We start from the raw sequence: 17,391 nt of genomic DNA, 5'->3' as shown, positions 1-17,391 counted from the left end.
TAATGGACAGGCCCCGCCCCTCTCGTCGCCCAATCCCAGCCCTCGGGCCCCGCCTTCCTCCCGCCCCAGCCCGGCCCTGGCCCCGCCCTCCGTAATGGACAGGCCCCGCCCCTCTCGTCGCCCAATCCCAGCCCTCGGGCCCCGCCTTCCTCCCGCCCCAGCCCGGCCCTGGCCCCGCCCTCCGTAATGGACAGGCCCCGCCCCTCTCGTCGCCCAATCCCAGCCCTCGGGCCCCGCCTTCCTCCCGCCCCAGCCCGGCCCTGGCCCCGCCCTCCTTAATGGCAGGCCCCGCCCCCCTCATCGCCCAATCCCAGCCCGCGGGCCCCGTCCGTCCTCCTGCCCCGCCCCGGCCCGGCTCCAGCCCCGCCCCACGGGCCGTGACGCACAAGGTGCGCGCCACACGCCCAGCCCCGCCGTCATCAGGCACCGCCGGCCTGGGCGGGGCGTCCGGGTCCCCGCGGCCATGGCTCCCGCGGCCGCCAGCCCGCCGGAGGTGGTCCGCGCGGCCCAGAAGGACGACTACTACCGGGGCGGGCTGCGGAGCGCGGCGGGCGGCGCCCTGCACAGCCTGGCGGGTGAGGCCGGGGGGCGGGGTGAGCCGCGGGCGCGGCGGCCGGGACCCGCGCGCGGGAAGGTCTGGCCCGTGGGCGGCCCGCGCTGGACGAGGGAGCGAGAGCCGCGGGCGCCCCGCCGCCGGAGGGGCGGGCGGGGCGGGAACCCCGGCAGCCGCCGCGAGCCCGGGCCCCGGACACGGTCGGAACTCGGGGTCCGTCCGCTCGCCCGGCTGACGCTGGCCCAGCGCCGGGCGCTGCTGCCCGTGCGTTACAAACGTTAACTCATTTCACCCGCGAACATGGCCCCAAAGGAGCGCTGCTGCCCGGCCTCACAGGCTGGGAAACTGGGGTTCCTGAGGGCCCCGGGGCCTTGCCTGAGGCCACCGCCGGCAGGGCGGGGAGCTGGGGTGGGATGCCCCCGGTCACTGCACCACACCGCCCTTGTGGCCCCTCTGGGCGCTGGAACACTTACCCCGAGGTGCCCTGGAGGGGCAGACGGGCTACTGCTGGGCAGGTGCTCAGGAGGCGCAGTGGCCCAGGCAAGGCAGGTGCAGGTGGAGCAGAGTGGGCTGCACCCGAGGCCCGGGGACAGGGGTGTGCTTAGGACAGTCTCAGTTTCGAAAACAGGTGGTTGGGCTGGGCCTTGGCCAAAGGAGGACCTAGCCGCATCCCCGCCCCCCCGCAATAATGATGCCCTTTCTGCTCTCAGGTGCAAAGAAGTGGCTGGAGTGGAGGAAGGAGCTCGAGCTGCTGTCAGATGTCGCCTACTTTGGCCTCACTACACTTGGAGGTAGCACCCCCCCCTCATGGGGCCTTGGGACCAAGGGACCCACAACACACGCCAAGCCCAGAGGACAGGAGGGGGCCTAACAGTGAAATGAGAATCTCCTGGGAGGTGTCCAGTGTCCCTGGAGCTGGCCTGATGCAGCCTCAGGGAAGGAGAGGACCCTGCAGACCCTCTCCTGGAGGGTAGGCCAGGCCCTGAGCCCCTGTAGGGGCATCTGGAAGCTCTGACGTCCACTCACCTGTCATCTTTGTGTCTTCTCATCCTTTTGGTGTCCCTGGGGCCCTTTGTCCTGGACCTTGCCCAGGGTGCCATTGAGACTGTTCTTCATGGCTGAACCCTGGAATCCATGAGGGGCCCTGGCACTGAGCCCCTTCGTGGGGCCTGGGCAGTGAAAGCCCTGGCAGAACGTCCTTTAGAAGAAAGGCAGGGGCTCAGTAGAGAGAAGGATCTGCCTCAGCCTCTCACGTGGGTGTCCCCCCTCCCCAGGCTACCAGACCCTCGGGGAGGAGTATGTTGGGCTCATCCAGGTGGACCCATCCCGGAGCCAGGTGCCCTCAAGGCTGCGCCGTGGCCTGCTGGTCGCACTGCACACCGTCCTGCCCTACCTGCTGGACAAGGCCCTGCTCCACCTGGAGCACGAGCTGCATATCGATGGCAATGGTACCCGGCCGTCACAGGGCAGCCTGGCACCCAGCGTGCGAGGCCGGTCGGGAGCCAGGCGCTGGGTGCACCGGCAGGTGGCCACTCTGACAGAACAGCAAAGGAAGGTGCTGCTGAGGGCTGTCCTGGTGTTCAGGCAGGGCCTGGGCTATCTCCAGCGGCTGCACATCGCCTGGTTCTACATACACGGCGCCTTCTACCATCTGGCCAAGAGGCTCACGGGAGTCACCTACGTAAGTGCAGGTGCCCCCAGACTTGCTTGATCCTGGTTCACCTGTGTAGTTGGCTCTCAGGGCCTCTGTGGACTAGCAGTCACAGGGCCAAAGTCCTCGGCTGGGTTTCGTTGGGTTCACATTTCGCTAAAAAAAAAAACCCAAGGAAGTTCAGTTTCCACAAACCCTGAGGGTAGGGCAAGTCTGTCTGCCACAGCCAGCACGTGTGGGCCACCCTAGGTGCCAGGCCCTGCACCCTGCTCTTTACTCTGAGACAGGCCTGTGGCCACACCTCCCAGACTGCCTTGATGGAGGGACATCTTCCTGAGAGTGACCCCACAGTGACCGTGTGAGCCCCATTGCTGACAGCATCCCACTAGTCTTTGCTGGTCCGCGCCCGCCCCCTCTGCTGGGTGACCGTTCACACCCTCCCATCCCAGTACCCTTGTCCGCAGTCACACAGAAAGTGCCCCTCAGGCCTGCCTGCCCACCAGAAGGTCTCCAGGCTCCCTCTCCTGTGTTGCTCTCAGCATCGTGCTCCCTTTAAGAAAGCCCCGCCCCTTTCCTTGCCTCCCTCAGCAGCATTGTCCTGGGTGCCTGTGCCTCCGCGTTGGTGCAGTCTCAGTCCTCAACGTGCTCCTCACCCATCGGTGTGTGTTCGTGAGCTGCTGTAACAAAGGGACCTGGAAACCGGAGGCTCACGGAGAGGGCTTGTCCCTCTCCTGGGGCTTCCGGTTGCCATGGGCTCTTCCCTGCGCAGGCACCCAGGGCACAGCAGGTCTGCTGACTTGGCTGCATCCATTCCTAGTCAAGGGAAGGGAGATGGGAAGTGGACGTGGCCAGAAGCTGCACCTGTCGCCAGCTGCAAGGGAGGCTGGGTGGCACATAGTGTCACCCCAATGGCATGGTCACCTGAAAGGGAGCTTCTGTCCCTGCAACAGACAGCTGGTGGGCAGCATCTGCCACCTGCTCTTCTCCTGCCCTGCTGGGTGCTCTATCTCAGGCTTCTTTGCCGGTTTCTTTCCTCTCTGAGATGGGGGTTCCCTGGATGTTCCCCACCTCCGAATCCTCACCTGCTGCCAGTGATCTGCACACTTCTGGCTTCGGGCACATCCTCCGGGCTCAGCACTTCTCTCTTGTCAGGAGTGAGGCCCTGAGGTGTCCATCGGCGTCCCCCAAGTGCCCACCCACCTGGTGCTTAGGCCCTGGAAAGTGCTCTTGCCCTCTTCAGCTGAGAGGCTCCGTGGTCGTTCACTGTCCCCCCTGTGCACCGAGGGGGCAGAGTTGGGCCTCATTTGATGGGCCACTTGAGTGCTGGGGGAGTCTGTCCTCCAGGCTGTTCAGTCCTTGTGCCAGCTGATCATGTGACTGTTCCCTGGGGTCCTTGACAGCTCCGCATCCACAACCTGCCTGCAGAGGACCTGAGGGCTCGTGCAAGCTACAGGCTGCTGGGGCTCATCTCGCTGCTGCACCTGGCGCTGTCCGTGGGCCTGCAGCTCTATGGCTTCCGGCAGAGGCAGCGTGCCCGGCGGGAGTGGAAGCTGCACCGTGGACTGTCTCACCGCAGGTGCATGGGGCTGGACCGGGGAGGGGCTCCGCTTGGGCGGGCAGCCAGCCTGTGGGAGCTGAGCACCCCTGCGCTCAGCAAGGACTTTGAGGCTCAATCCTCCCCACCCCTGCAGGAGCCACACGGAAGAGAGAGCGGTGTCCAGAAACTCCCTGTGCACGCTGTGCCTGGAGGAGCGCAGGCACTCGACAGCCACACCCTGCGGCCACCTGTTCTGCTGGGAGTGCATCACCCAGTGGTGTGACACCAAGGTCAGCAGTGCGGTCTGGAGCACAGGTTTCGGGCAGGTTTGCAGGACAGCCCAGGCGGCTGCCGCAGTCAGCAGCCTGCCTCTGAAACCTCTTGGTGGTGGGGGCGGGCGTCTTTAAAAGCCCCAGGTAAGCCAGGTACAGGGTCGAATCAGGAGTCAAGGTGCTACAATTGCTGTGTGGACGCTTTGCTAGAAGCAAGCTAGAGCAGCCCCAGCATCTATGAACATCCGTTCCTGGCAGGATGTCCGTTCCTAGGAGGCCCTGGCCTGCAGACACGTGATGGACCCTCCTCTCCGGCCTGACAGGCGCCCACCATGACTGCTCATGTGGGAGCCCTGGGACGCAGAGCTACCTGCCGTGGCCTTTGAGGCCTCAGGGCAAGGGATATACTGAGCCAGGTGGTCAGCACAGAATGCCTCTCATCTCCATGTTGACTCGAGGGAGGAGTCCAGTTCCTGGGCCCCCACACACCTACTGGCAAGCTTGGCCTGAATCCAGCTGCTTGGGCTGAGAGGGAGCGGGAGGGCCACCCAGGTGAGGAGGTAAACAAGGGGCATGAAGCTCAACTTGTTTACTGTGCACAGGCTGCCCTGGGACCGTCTCTGCTTTGTGGGCCCCAGTGGGTGCCTGGCAGACAAATATCCGACCTTCCAGGGCTAGAGGGAAGCTGCCTGGTGTCAGCCCAGGTGGCCTTAGGTGGTGGGACCACCTGGCTTAAGGAAATGGCACGGAAGATAGGCACCTTCATCCTAGAGCCTCCAGAGAGGCTGAGGCAGTCGGTCATTACCAGCTTGAGAGCCTGTAGGCATCTCAACACAGCTGTCAGTGGTGGCCGAGAGCCCTCACCTGTCCCCAGTCACCATGTGGATGGGCTGGCTGGCTTCTCAGCAGGGTCTCTGTTCCCTGCTCTTCCCAACCTCCAGGGTTAGGCCTTCCCTGCAGGTAACTCCAGTTTTACACTGAACAGAGGTTATTGGAGATGCCAGTGGGGGGAGGGCCCACAGTGGTCCTGCAGGGGACACAGCCTGTGACCTCTCCTTCCCCCACAGACGGAGTGTCCCCTGTGCAGGGAGAAGTTCCTTCCCCAGAAGCTCGTCTACTTGCGGCACTTCCGGTGACCAGGGATGGAGGATCCCAGAGCCACCTGTCAGGAGAAACAATTGATTCTGAAGATTAACTTTACTTGCACAGAAATCATGAAATTCTCTAATTTTGTATTTGTGTCACGTAAGATCCTGTGCCAGCAGCTCAGGATAGAAGCTGGATGGCCGATCCAAGGCCTCCAGGGCCAGGTTTGGGCGGGGGCTCCACCCAGCTGTTACCCCCGAGCCTGCGGACGTGATGGGTGATGGCGAGCTATAGCCAGGGCCAGCAGTGGGCGCCCCACCCTCACCCTGCATACAACGCAGCCACCTCTGGAGGAACTGTGGGAACCAGGTCTTAGGTTCCCTCCCTTCCGCGAACCACACAGCTGAGGACTGATTCCAGAAACAGGCTGGGGCACTGTCCATTTCTGCGATGGGGAAATGGGCCAGCATCTGGTGGACAATAAGGGTTTGGCCTAAATGGGCAAGTCTTGAGTGAGCAGAGATGTCCCTGCTTTTGGGGGTGCGGTCAGCCCGACAGCCCCACCACCTGCAGACCTCACCCACACCACAGCCCAGTGCTGAGTGCCCAGGCACAGCCACTCCCAGGAGTGGAAACCAGGGCGCTCCACCTACACCTGCAGTGCCCAGCACGTACTTTAATGCACGTGCATCTGTTGTGCATTTAGAAAGTGCAAGTCTGCCCTGGTCCTTAGATGCTGAGGGTCTCCTCCTGCCTGGGACGCCTGGTGGGCAGAGCCAGCCTGCGTGAGTTCTGTTTTCCTCACAGCTAGGCCACAAACCACCTCTCAAAGGCGGGCGGGTGGGACAGCTGTCATCTCTATGTCCAGCCTACTTCCTGCCACAAATTTTATTTTTCAGGTTTTTAAAACGATTTAACTTGTACCAGAAACAGGACTTTGCCATAGGTGTTCTTAAGAAGCAAATTCCACAGAGTGCTAGTGCGTTAATGCCACAAGGCTGATGTCGCCCTCACCAGGACCTCTGGTCTGCGTCACGTCCCTGCTGGGAGTGTGCAGCTCGGGCTTGTGGCAGAGACCTGAGCAGCCGTTCCTTGGAGTGTGACAGAGCAGCTGTCCAGCAGCAGAGACGGCTATTCTCGGTAATGAAGGTCACAGGCCACTGTGACCACAGGCCAGACTGAGCAGCAGCCCTCCAGATGAGGAACGGCCCAGAGCAGGTGCTACCGGTCCCCAAATCCTTTCCTTCCCGCTGAGCCAGGCCTGAGCACTTACTAGGGAACCGTGTGAAAGGTGAATCTGGAGCTGGAGCCTCTCAGCTGAGGCAGAACACAAGTGCCGACGCGGAAACCACCCAGCGTGCAGCCGCACACACCAGCAGGGACAAAGGTCTCAACTCGGCTTCTGAAAAGCAAGGGGAGCCCTGGTTGGATGGCTCGGTTGGAGCATCGGCCCATGCACACACTGAAGGTTGTGGGTTCAATTCCCAGTCAGGGCGAGTATGGGAGGCAACCAACATGTCTCTCTCTGACATCGGTGTTTCCTCTCTAAAAAATAAAAGTAAATAATAAAAACATCCTCGGGTGGGGATTTTTTTTTAAACAAGAGGAGCTGCCTGGCCAGCCGTGGCTCAGGAGATCATGGTTTGATTCCCGGTCAGGGCACATGCCTGGGTTGTGGGCTCGATCCCCAGTCAGGGGCAAGCAGGAGGCAGCCAATCAATGATTCTCTCATCATTGATGTCTCTCTCCCCCTCTCCCTTCTCTCCGAAATCAAAGATATATTTAAAAATAAAAAGCAAGAGGAGCTCAACTAAACTTCAGGGATGCAAAAACTGGCAAAAGAAAAACCAAACGGAAAACATATTTGACCTCTGAAACCCTAGGACAGTGGGAAACTGCTCAGAGCCACGAGTCTGAACCCTGACCCGGGAGAAAAGACGGGTTCACACTTCAGCATCTCCCCCAGTGAGGCACACAGCCACATTCTGCCTGCCCTGCTGCTCTAGGCAGTGGTTCCCCCAGGGGCGCGTTTTTGATAAAGACTACGTGAGAAAGGGGACACTGTCTTTAATAAAGTTGAATTAAAAAGTCACTTAGTAAAAGGTTTACGAGTATTTGTTCTTATCACATCAAAAAAGTCAGCATGCAGGTCCGAGTTGTATCCCGTAGAAAGGAGCCGAGCGAGAACCCACAGAACGGGGTGCTCGCCCAGCACGCGCATCTGTGAAGGGGCTGTGGCGTGAAAGCAAATTCAAATCAATCAGAGCAACTCTTTACGTATGAAAAAAATATGTCAAAATAATCTCAAACAATTAAAATATAATATATATTTATAATTCCAGGCCCCAAAGCAATCGTGGTTAGGAACAGGGTTTCCAGTCATGATAGAGGCCAATGGGACACCTCTGTGAGGTGAGATGGGACACGGGCTGGGACCCAGCGTTACTGCGAAACCTTTCGAACGCTGAGCTCCTTCCAGCGCAGGGCTCCAGCAGGCTCCGGCTGGCGACCCAGCCACGGCGTCCTCGGGAAGGTCCTCTGCGCCCCCAGCCCCCCTCGACTGCCCAGCCTGGGACTTACTAAGTCTGTCCATTTAAACACCTGACGTCACTGAAAAATAAATCAATGCAATTGTTTAAATGTCAGTTTCCTCAAGAACCTGATATCTCAGTTACAAATAATTGAAGCTCCTTTTTAAAAAGAAAATCCGACTCCCTCGCCATCAACTACTTTATGTGAAGAAAGAAGGCGCTGTTACAATGGCTCAAACCGGCGAGGCTCCGAGGGGCGGCCAGGCGGCCGTCTAACTCGCAAACGTCTTGCCCGCGTCTTCCTTCCCCTTGTAGGTCCTCTTGCCGTGTGTGAACGGGATGTACCGGTACTTGATCATGTGCTGGGGACAGACAGACAGACATGTTGGGCAAGAAAACCAGGACTCCAGCAGCAAGCTTCCAGTCCAAGGCTTCACCTGTGGGGCTGACTGAGGGTGGGGGGTGGGGAATGGCCTGGGTCCAAGAAAGGTCCTGAGAGCAGGAAGGGCCAGGATGGGAGGCGCCCTGACAAGCAGCGTGGCCCCAGGTCTGTTTTAGGGTAACATGGGCACAACCCCTGCACCGTCTGGCAGGTCCTGACCCTGCCTGACCCATATGATGCGGTGCCCAGGAGAGCACAACCCACGGCCTTTCCTACCCAGTCCTGAGCTGTGCCCCCAGGGCTCACTTGCCAACACCAGGCTGTGGCCCAGACCGGTGCCGGCAGCGGAGCAAGCACCGAGCCCCGCCCAGGCCTCCCCAGGTGCGGTGCCGCCCGGTTACCTTGATCTGCCTCTTCATTGTGATGCAGAAGAGCATGATGAAGTACATGACCAGGATGGGCCAGAACACGGGCACGTTGAACGCCTCGAAGAAGGTGCAGGCCATCGCCACCAGGATGCCCTTGGTGGCCGCGTGCCTTGGAGGGAGGGAGGGGGAGCGCACACCTGAGCAGCGGCTTCGCGTGCCTTCGTGGGCAACGCAGCATCCCTCCCAGTCACGTCTAAGACGGTGGTGAAGGGAGCGGACACCAACCCACTCGGGGAGGGTCCAGGGCCAGGCAGCACCCAGGGGCTCCCACCATGCAGGGCCTGTCCACGAGGCTCACAGTCCCACTAAAATTCCTCAGCTCCCCCCTTCCTACAGAGCACAGTTCAGCTTCCTCGGGGGGCTCCCAGGCCCCCAATCTTGCCAGCATCCCTCTCCCTAGCATTTCGTGCTCAGTCCCCAGACTTGCTGAGCGCCGCCAGGTTCCACACACACGACCACAGTACAGAGCAAAAATGTGGCAGTTTGTTCCCATCAGTTTTTTGATCCAACAAATACAGGCAGGACAGAAGAAGTCACAAAGCCCTATGCCCCGGACAGTGGAGGGTCAGCCCCGGCCACTTGTCACACTCCCTCTCATCACAGCCTCTAGGGAATCTGGGTACCAGCCCACTCTCATCCCACAGCACAGCACTTCCCACAACAGCAGCCGTCCCCAAGTGGCGCCTGCCCCAGATGGCCCAGCCTTGCATCCCTCAGACACCTGAGCAGACAGGAGCATCCACCAGAAGGGCGCGTATGTGGAGCGGGACAGAGACTGTCACGCAGCCTGTCCCTCCCAGGTGCATTCCACCCAAAAGCAACCTCTGTGCTAGTTTCAAAAAGCCTTGGTGTTAACTAGCCACTGGGCAGTGGGCTCCCCAAGAGACCCGTGACCCACGAGCACGGCACACCTATTCTGTTTTGGGTGAACAAATGTTCAAAACAAAGACAACTCTCACTTCTTTGAAGAGTCTAACTTGCTAGCTAACTGGAGCTAAAACAGCCTGTTCTCAGTCTACCAACCACACTAGAGGACAAGTACCTTTAGGAATCAACTCACCAGAATTTAAACTCTGGAAGCCTTCGGATGAACGGCCGGAACTCCTCATTCTGTCTGGTGGGTAACGAGGGGCCGTCATCTGAAAGGCACAGTGTTCATCAGAAAGAGCACGGGTCTCACCTTCTACTTCCATGACTGTATTTAGTCTTCCCCTAACGCTCTTGAATGAAATACAGGCTCGTATCATTTAACCAAAGGTAAAAGGGGACCTTTAGTGAATTTAAAAATCAACTCGTTACTTTAGAAGATTATATTAGAACTTCTTTTTAAGAACTTGTATATATTTTGATTGCTTAGAAATTCAACTACACATGAGTTAAACTCAGGAACACTCCAACCACACAAAGGAGCATAAAGAAACAGACAGGGCTTTCACAACCAGTGGACCGCCTGCCCAGCCGAGTCTGAGCTCCAGAGCACTGTTCATGGGGAGCTGGGAGCCAGCCTCTCTCTGACTTCCCCCACCCGACACAGGTGCCTCCTGTTGAACAGAGAAGCTGAGGCTACAGACACGGCCTCCTAGTTATTTCCTAATCCCCCCAAGTGGCCACTCAAAAAAGTTGTGCTTCCTTTAATATTTTCATTAAATATTCTAAAAAGAAAAATCATAGGCTTCTGGTCACCACTGGAATACCCATGAGAAAATGCCCAGCACTCGGAAGGTGTCTCTCCCCCAACAGGGAGCTGCATCAGGTTTTTCCGATGGGGGCCACAAAGGTGCTCGAACAAGTGGCTCGTCTGTTCACGAGCCTTCCCCATCCCCACCCTGGCTGGCCCATCAAACAGGAGCTCGGCCAAGGTATGGCCAGGAGCAGCGTGAGCCAAGAACTTTTTGAACACATCGCCCCAGGAAAATCAGAGCACCACCCTCCAGGGAGCCAACCCAGAGCTCAGGGTCTCCTTGGCCTCTGTAGTCACAGTGAGCTGCTGTGGAAACCTCTGGTTCCGTGAGGGGACCTGAGGCGTGTGGAGAGGACTTCAGGACAGGCTGGCGGTTTAGGAAGGAGCACCCTCGGGGCATCCAGGATCATACCCCTGTTCTACCCACTCTGCACGTGGCCTCAACTTACACAGCCCCACCTGCCTCAGTTTCCTCATCTGCATATCGGATAACAGAGGGAACACCCACCTCGAAGGGCTGTTCAGAGAGTTTAATGAGTCGTTCTACAAATTTATCATAATTACTCAAGTCCTACGTACATTTTAAACATCAAGAGAACAGACTCACAGTTTGGATTTCAGATATTTCTAAGAAAATGGAGCAACCCTGTGAAATACGTGAATCACAGCCCTCCCCAAACCACAGCACATGGACGGTTGCCCCCCCTACCTGAATCTTCCATCAAGGAAGGGTCCACCTTTGGAGAGAGGAAAGCTATGAAGAGGTTCAGATGGTAAATCCCCAAAGCGTAGGTCACAATGTACCAGCCCTGGAAGAGAAGGCAGCAAGGTCAGGCGCCCCAGGCCGGCACACTGTTCAAAGTCAGAGCCCTGGACCCCGTCCGTGTTCACAGCCAGAGCCCCAAACCCTGGACAGTGTGTTCACAGCCAGAGCCCTGGACCTCGTGTTCAGCTAGAGCCCTGGACCCTGTGCTCAGCCAGAGCCCCAGCCCCCGTGTTGACAGCCAGAGCCCTGGCTCCCGTGGACTGAGCTGAGAAGCAGACTTGTTCCTTGCAGCAAGAGTCACAAGGGACAACGGTGTGGTGAGCACCCATGGTGACAGTTTTCTCAAACTGCTTTGGGGTCTTTACAGTGGACAGCCAGGGGGGGTCCAGTTAGATGCACAAACACCTGAAGACAACAGCTCCCACAGGAGCATGGCAGAGGGAGGGTTTCTCAAGGCCTCAGGCTCAGCCAGGCATCTGAACTGCAACACCACTGCCCAGTATACGCTGGCTGACAGCCCTGATGTGCCTCGGACCTGTTACCACACTCTGCAGGAGGGCCCTCCTCTCTTCCAGAGAAACCCAGAACCGGAAAATCCGGAAATCAAGAACGAGGTCAATTACGTTCTGGAGCCCTGGCGCGTTTGGCTCCGTGGTAAGAGCGTAGGCCCACGGACTGAAGGGCCCTGGGTTCGATTCTGGCCAAGGGCACATACCTCGGGGTTGCAGGCTCAATCCTGGGCCCTGGCCAGGGTACAAGCGGGAGGCAACCCATCAATGTGTCTCTCTCACATCAATGTTTCTCTGTCTCCATCTCTCCCTCTCCCTTCCACTGTCTCTGAGGAGCAAGGGAAAAAACATCCTCGGGTGAAAATTAAAAAAAAAGAAAGAAAAGCTCTGGAGCACACATTCTCGGGAGCTGTGGAGGATGCTGCACCTACCAGCACCTGGACTCACTTTCAACAGCCTGGAAACTTTCCAAGTCCGAAAAGTAAACCTGCGCGAGAGTCTGTTTACTGTGCACAGCTCCTGAGGCAGGCCGGCCCAAGGGCGCCACGCCAGGGGGACCTGGAAATCACATGACCCCCATGTTCTCTAGATCAAGGTCCCCAGCTCGTTCTCCCCATTAGAGGATGGACTGAGTTCCAATTAAAAACCCCACAAAACTAAAATTGATGATAGTGAATTAAACATGAACTGCAGACCAAGTCCTGCTTGCTACACTGAGCCCCCCGCCCCCCAGAACTGTGTGGGGCTAGCAGGGACCAACACCCAGAAATAACATCTGAGACATGTCTCTACACTCAGTATGCGAGAATGTTGCACAGTTCTGGACATGTCGCAGCATCCAAGAAGCAACGTGCTCGTCTGTGGACCACGTATGTCCTCCTTGATCCTGGGCACCACCTGGAGAAGGTGTTTCCATAAACGAGGAAACATCTCCCAGGCCCAGAGAAGAAACCCCGGAAGGTGTGGGCCTGGAGACGTTAGCTGACAGGAATCCTCTCAAGAGAATTCCCGAGGGACAAGGTGGTTGCCAGAGAGTAAGCGCCCTCGAGGTAGAGTCTGGGAGACATAGCCTGAGCGGGAGAAAAGCCCTCGCTGGCACCTTGGGTGCCCAGACACACGAAGCTGACAACCTGCACCCTCCTCAGCCTCGCAGAGGTGCGGCTCAGTTGGCCAAACCCTGGAGCCAACGTCCCTCACAGCCCCCAGGGAATAAGGTGGCTGGTCCAGGAGGTGATTCTGTCCCCCGTCTCTGGCCCCGGGCGTCCTGAGGCCCCAGGCCACCATGGAGATGTTCCTGGGAACCCCAGAGTAGACAGGCTCAGGGCAAGCTGTGAACGATGCTACTCCAACAGTCACAGAAGTTGTTCTTAACGTTTGGAGCTTCACTGAACCTAGAGACCATTTCCTTCACCACAAACCCACCGAATCCAGAGACAGAAGAAAAACCACACCACATTCGATACCAAGGAGACAGTGGGTCTCACCCCGGCCACACCTACCTGCAGCAGGTAAACCCGAATCATGTAGATGAAGCTCAGGCCCAGCGTCACCACCCATCGCACAGCCGTGTAGGGCGTCGACTTGTCCAGCCAGGACTGATAGATCTGCAACAACAGGAGTGCTTGCACCACACAGACCCTGCGAGGCTACCAGCAAGTGTGCCTCCCCTCTCTGCTTCAGGCTGTGCATCACTGCGCACTGAATGCCATGGCCAACCCCAAATTTATCTGCAATAATTCAAGGCAGATCTGAGCTTTGAGAAAAAACAATATAGAACAATTTCTCACAGCAGATGGTCCACCAGCATCAGCCTGAGGGCTCAGCAGGGGAGAACCAATATCAGCCCAGAGGGCTGGCTGAGGCAGGAGACATGCACACTGGAGTCGCCCCCACATGCAGGAGTCAGCCCACCTGCCCAAGGAGCCATCTCAATCCCAGTGGCGTGGAGCAGGCATGGGTGGCACCACAGCTGCCGCGGAGTTTGCTGAGGGACTCGAGTTTTATATGCACACGCACGTACGTACATGTGCACGTGTAATTAGTGCACGAGTACTGTCCAACTTTACTTTTGAAACTAAGTTTTAATTGTGAAAATTTTCATCCAGTCGTGAAAGTATAGAATACATGAGCCCAGACACACCCATCACCCGGCTTCCATAATCAAGTGTTTCAAATGTTGTTTTAATTTTAAAAATCGACACAGTACTAACTGCAACTGCTCACTGAGTCCTACTTCTTCCCCTAAGACTGAAATCTGCAGTGTTTGAGCGTAGTCTGAGGCACCGCTGGCTGCTGCACGGGCTGGGTCCAACCACTGTGTGCACACCCGGGCAAGGGGTCAGCAGATGTGGATGTGGGTGGCCGGAAAAGGGGGCAGCGAGGTCAGAGTAGGGGCTGGGAGCCGAGACAGGTTTCTCGTTATTGAAGGTTGAAAACAGCCCTGATGGGAGCTGCTCAGTGGTTAGAGTGTCGGCCTACACAAGGAGGGTCTCAGGCTCTATTTCCAGCCAAGAGCCCGGGCCTCAACTGCAGGTTTGCTCCCCTTCCCTATCAGGGTGCGTGTGGGAGGCAACTAGTCGATGCATGTCTCTCACATCCATGTTTCTCTCTCTCTCCCTCCTTCCCCTCCTCCACTCACTCTCTGAAAAGCCATGAAAAAATATTCTCAGGTGAGGAGAAAATAAAAATTAAAGGCCGAAAACAAATGTATGGCAAAGACCACATGTGGCCCCGAGGCCTAGTCCACTGTCTGGCCCATCCTAGAAGACACGGCCCCTGCAGAGAGAAACGGTTCCTGAAAGTGTAAGCGTGAGGCTCCCGTGTGCTGGGAATGCTGGCATACTCGTGCCCTGCGCAATGTCTGGTCAACGGCTTCTTGTTCAAACATTCGCACAGAGCAGCCACAAGACACCCACCTGTCCGAGTCGTGTGAAGAATCTGTACACCACAGACGGTTTCCCGTGGACGGAATCTCCAACGCTGTCACCTTCGGACATTCTGTAACTGAGAAAAACAGACCACTTTTAATTAAAAAGCAGGCAAGGACCTGACCACGTTCCACCAATACTAGGAGCAGGCTTTCCAGTACTCAGCACTTCACCCCCCCCCCGCCCCCCTTTCCTCTGGGTGACTTTCCCGTGAGCTGCCTAGAAAAAGAAACAGCAGGCGACACGCTTTGGTGGATGGCCAGTAAGGCACGTGACATGCAAAGCAGCACCACGTGGACTTTCATTTCTGCTACCATCGCCTGGATCGCACCCTCTCACTGGTCCCCAGGAGCCGCCCCACTGCCTCTGGAGTCCAGCCTTGGGGCCGATCCAGAGCCTGGGCCACTGCACCCACCCCTGCCCCTGCTCCCTAGACTCGCCTCTCTAGCACCTCCTCCTGTCATTCCTAGGTCCTGAACCACCCCTCTTCTCCAGCCCGGCCCCGTCTACACCCAGGCTGCTCTCCATGCGCCAGCAGCCAGTGGGCATCTCCTGGTCCTCTCAGGGCCACATCCTCAGCTCCAAGAGGAAAATGTCACATCTGACTCTCTGGTCGTTAGCTGTCTGTGCCCCAGTTCCTCATCGGTAAGTGGAAGTAACCCTACCTACTCATGACTATTTCAACATGCTGCTGTGATTCCCTGAGGAATTCACCTGTGAGAACCCAGGCAACCAGGTGAAGTGGCATCATTGCCCTGACTTCACTAGGGAGAATCCAGCCTTAAGTAGTTTAAGCCACTTGCCCAAAGTGAGGAGCACCTCCTCCAACCAAGCAGGCTACTGCCAGAGCCCTAGAATGACAAGGACCCAGAGGACCAAGGGGCTTGCCATCCCTAAGCTGGTGAAGATGCCAGGACAAAGCCCACCACTGTCCCCAACCTACAGGTGGCACCTCCCCAATTTGGTGCCAGGGTGGGTTTGTTTGCAAAGCCCTGAGCATGAGGCCTGTTTCCTCATCTGGAAAATGACCCTCACCAACAGCAGCCCTTCACATTCAGGCAGGACACTGAGGCTGAGGGTGTCTGGGGGGGGCCCTGCCAGCCCTCCCACTCACCGTGGGTGGAACCTGCCCCTCTCTGCCTGAGCCCACACTTCCCAGTCAGTCCCACCACGAGCACACAGGACATCCTCTTTCTGAAGTGGAGATCAGCAGCTGGGGGTGTGGCCCAGGTCTCAAATGGAAACACTTTCCAGTTACAGCTTCAATATTAAAATAACCTGAGCAGCCCCACTATTCCAGGTCACCAAGTCTGCACAGAAAAGTGCAACTGCGACCCCAGGACACCCTTTCCTGGAGCTACGTGGGCCCCAGGCAGAGTTCTAGGAAGTGTGTGGAGACTGGAAAATGCCCTTTGCTCCCACGGAGACGCATACACAAGAGGAGTGCTGAACAGAGCAGAACTGTGGCTCCCGGTCCTCCTGTCTTCTCGGGAGGGGCAGCTTTACATCCCACCCGGGGACAATTCTGTGCTTCCAAAGGAGCTGAATGAGAACTCGTGGCCGAGGATGCTCGAGGGCCACCTGGTTCAGGCCAAGGCCAGGCCAGCAGCAGCAGCACCAGCACCATCCTCCACCCAGGGTTCCTTGCAGATTCCCCGTTACTTTTTTACAACCAAGTCGCTGAGCATTAGAACGTTTTCACTTGAACTGAGGTGGTAAGAGTGACATTGGAGGCAACCTCCTGACTGCCCCTGGAAGGTGCGTCCTGCACGTAGAAAGGGTTGTGGACGACCTTCCTGGGCACAGCCTCCCGGTTCCGACGATCCGACAACGTCCACGAAAACGGGCCGTCGACAGTAAGGACGTGGACTTTGGAGTCAAACAGCTGTGGCTGTGCGGCTCTGTCACTTCCTAGTGGAGAAACGCCCGCGTCTCCTCCGGGGCTGCGGGGTTACCGGGGCCGGGGCCGCCTCCCCGCGCCGGGGGGACGGGTCCTGGGCCAGCTGCCTGCCCTCTGCTCAGAGGCCTCCGCCCAGGCCCAGGTTCTCAGCTTGTGCAACGTCTCGCTTCTCTCGGCGTCTTTCTATTTCCTCCACCTGCAGCGCGAGTCCTGGAGCAGCGCTCGGCCCCCCCGCTGGGCCCAGCGCCCAGGAAGGCCCGGAGGGGCCGGCGGTCGGCGAACTACCCGCCGGGTTCCACGGCTTTACTCACAATCGCGGGGAAAACGGAGCCGGGACGGAGCCCCGGGCCTGAGGTCGCGGGCAGCCCGTGGGCCCCGTTTCCAGAGGCCGCCCCTCCTCAGGGCGGCCCCGGCCGCTCCGCCCGCCGAATGCCCTTCCCGGCGGCGCCGCGCTCACCTGGCGGCCGCGTACGCCCCTCCCTCCTCGGGCCTGACCACCCGAGGCGCCCCGCGCCCCGACCACGGGGCACCGGCGGGTCACCCCGCGCCCCGCGGGGGCGAGCCCAGTCCCCCGGAGCCCTCCCCACGCGCGGGCCCGCCTGACGCCCGCCGGGCAGGGAGACACCCACGGGCCGAGCGGGGCGCGCTCCCGCCGGGAAACTCCAGGGCGCGGGTCCCGCGGACACGGGGTCCGGCCGAGGCGCCCCGGCCCGGGCGGCTGGGGAGCGGGCGGCGCTGCCGCCGAGGGCGCCCCGGTACCAACGCGTCCCCCCGACAGGCCCGGCCGCAGCCTAACGCTCCCCCCCGGACCCACAGGCAAGCCCGGGCACCGGCGCGGGCACCGGGGACAGCGGCCGTCCCCGCACCGCCCAGGGGGGCGGCCCTCCCAGGGCGCGTTGCGGGGCGAGAGGGGCCCATCGCCCCCCGACCCGGGGCCCCGCCGCCCCGACCCTCCCGGCCCCCGGGGCCCGCCGGTACCTCGCGGCTCTGCAGGGCCGAGCGCGGTCTCCGAGGGCCGCGGGGAGCAGGACGCGGGCGGGGGCCGCGCCGGGCTTCGCTGGGTCCGGGCAGGGGCAGCCGAGCACTTCCGCTCCGTACTGCGCGGCGCCGCCTCCGGGCCTCCAAGATGGACGCCGGGGCGGGGCCAAGAGCCTCCAACCATTTCCGC

The 17,391-nt window shown here is 59.1% G+C and overlaps 2 protein-coding genes across 2 annotated transcripts; one reads left to right on the top strand and one right to left on the bottom strand.

Annotated features, from left to right (window-relative positions):
- The first annotated feature begins 461 nt into the window (after positions 1-461).
- On the top strand, positions 462-6,700 carry PEX10 (peroxisomal biogenesis factor 10). Its single transcript, XM_087820069.1, has 6 exons — positions 462-575; positions 1,264-1,344; positions 1,828-2,234; positions 3,605-3,780; positions 3,896-4,031; positions 5,081-6,700. The coding sequence occupies exons 1-6, from the start codon at positions 464-466 to the stop codon at positions 5,147-5,149; spliced, it is 981 nt and encodes a 326-aa protein (XP_087676195.1). The 5' UTR covers positions 462-463; the 3' UTR covers positions 5,150-6,700.
- A 450-nt stretch (positions 6,701-7,150) lies between these two features.
- On the bottom strand, positions 7,151-17,290 carry RER1 (retention in endoplasmic reticulum sorting receptor 1). The gene is made up of 7 exons (XM_087820068.1): positions 17,202-17,290; positions 14,312-14,399; positions 12,896-13,000; positions 10,831-10,930; positions 9,501-9,579; positions 8,414-8,549; positions 7,151-7,992 (listed from the first exon to the last, which is right to left on the bottom strand). The coding sequence occupies exons 2-7, from the start codon at positions 14,390-14,392 to the stop codon at positions 7,903-7,905; spliced, it is 591 nt and encodes a 196-aa protein (XP_087676194.1). The 5' UTR covers positions 14,393-14,399; positions 17,202-17,290; the 3' UTR covers positions 7,151-7,902.
- Between the last annotated feature and the right edge of the window lie 101 nt (positions 17,291-17,391).

This window comes from Miniopterus natalensis, chromosome 9, assembly GCF_054644295.1.
Source record: "Miniopterus natalensis isolate mMinNat1 chromosome 9, mMinNat1.hap1, whole genome shotgun sequence".
In the NCBI taxonomy this organism is placed as follows: domain Eukaryota; kingdom Metazoa; phylum Chordata; class Mammalia; order Chiroptera; family Miniopteridae; genus Miniopterus; species Miniopterus natalensis.
This window is presented reverse-complemented; position numbering and strand designations above follow the sequence as displayed.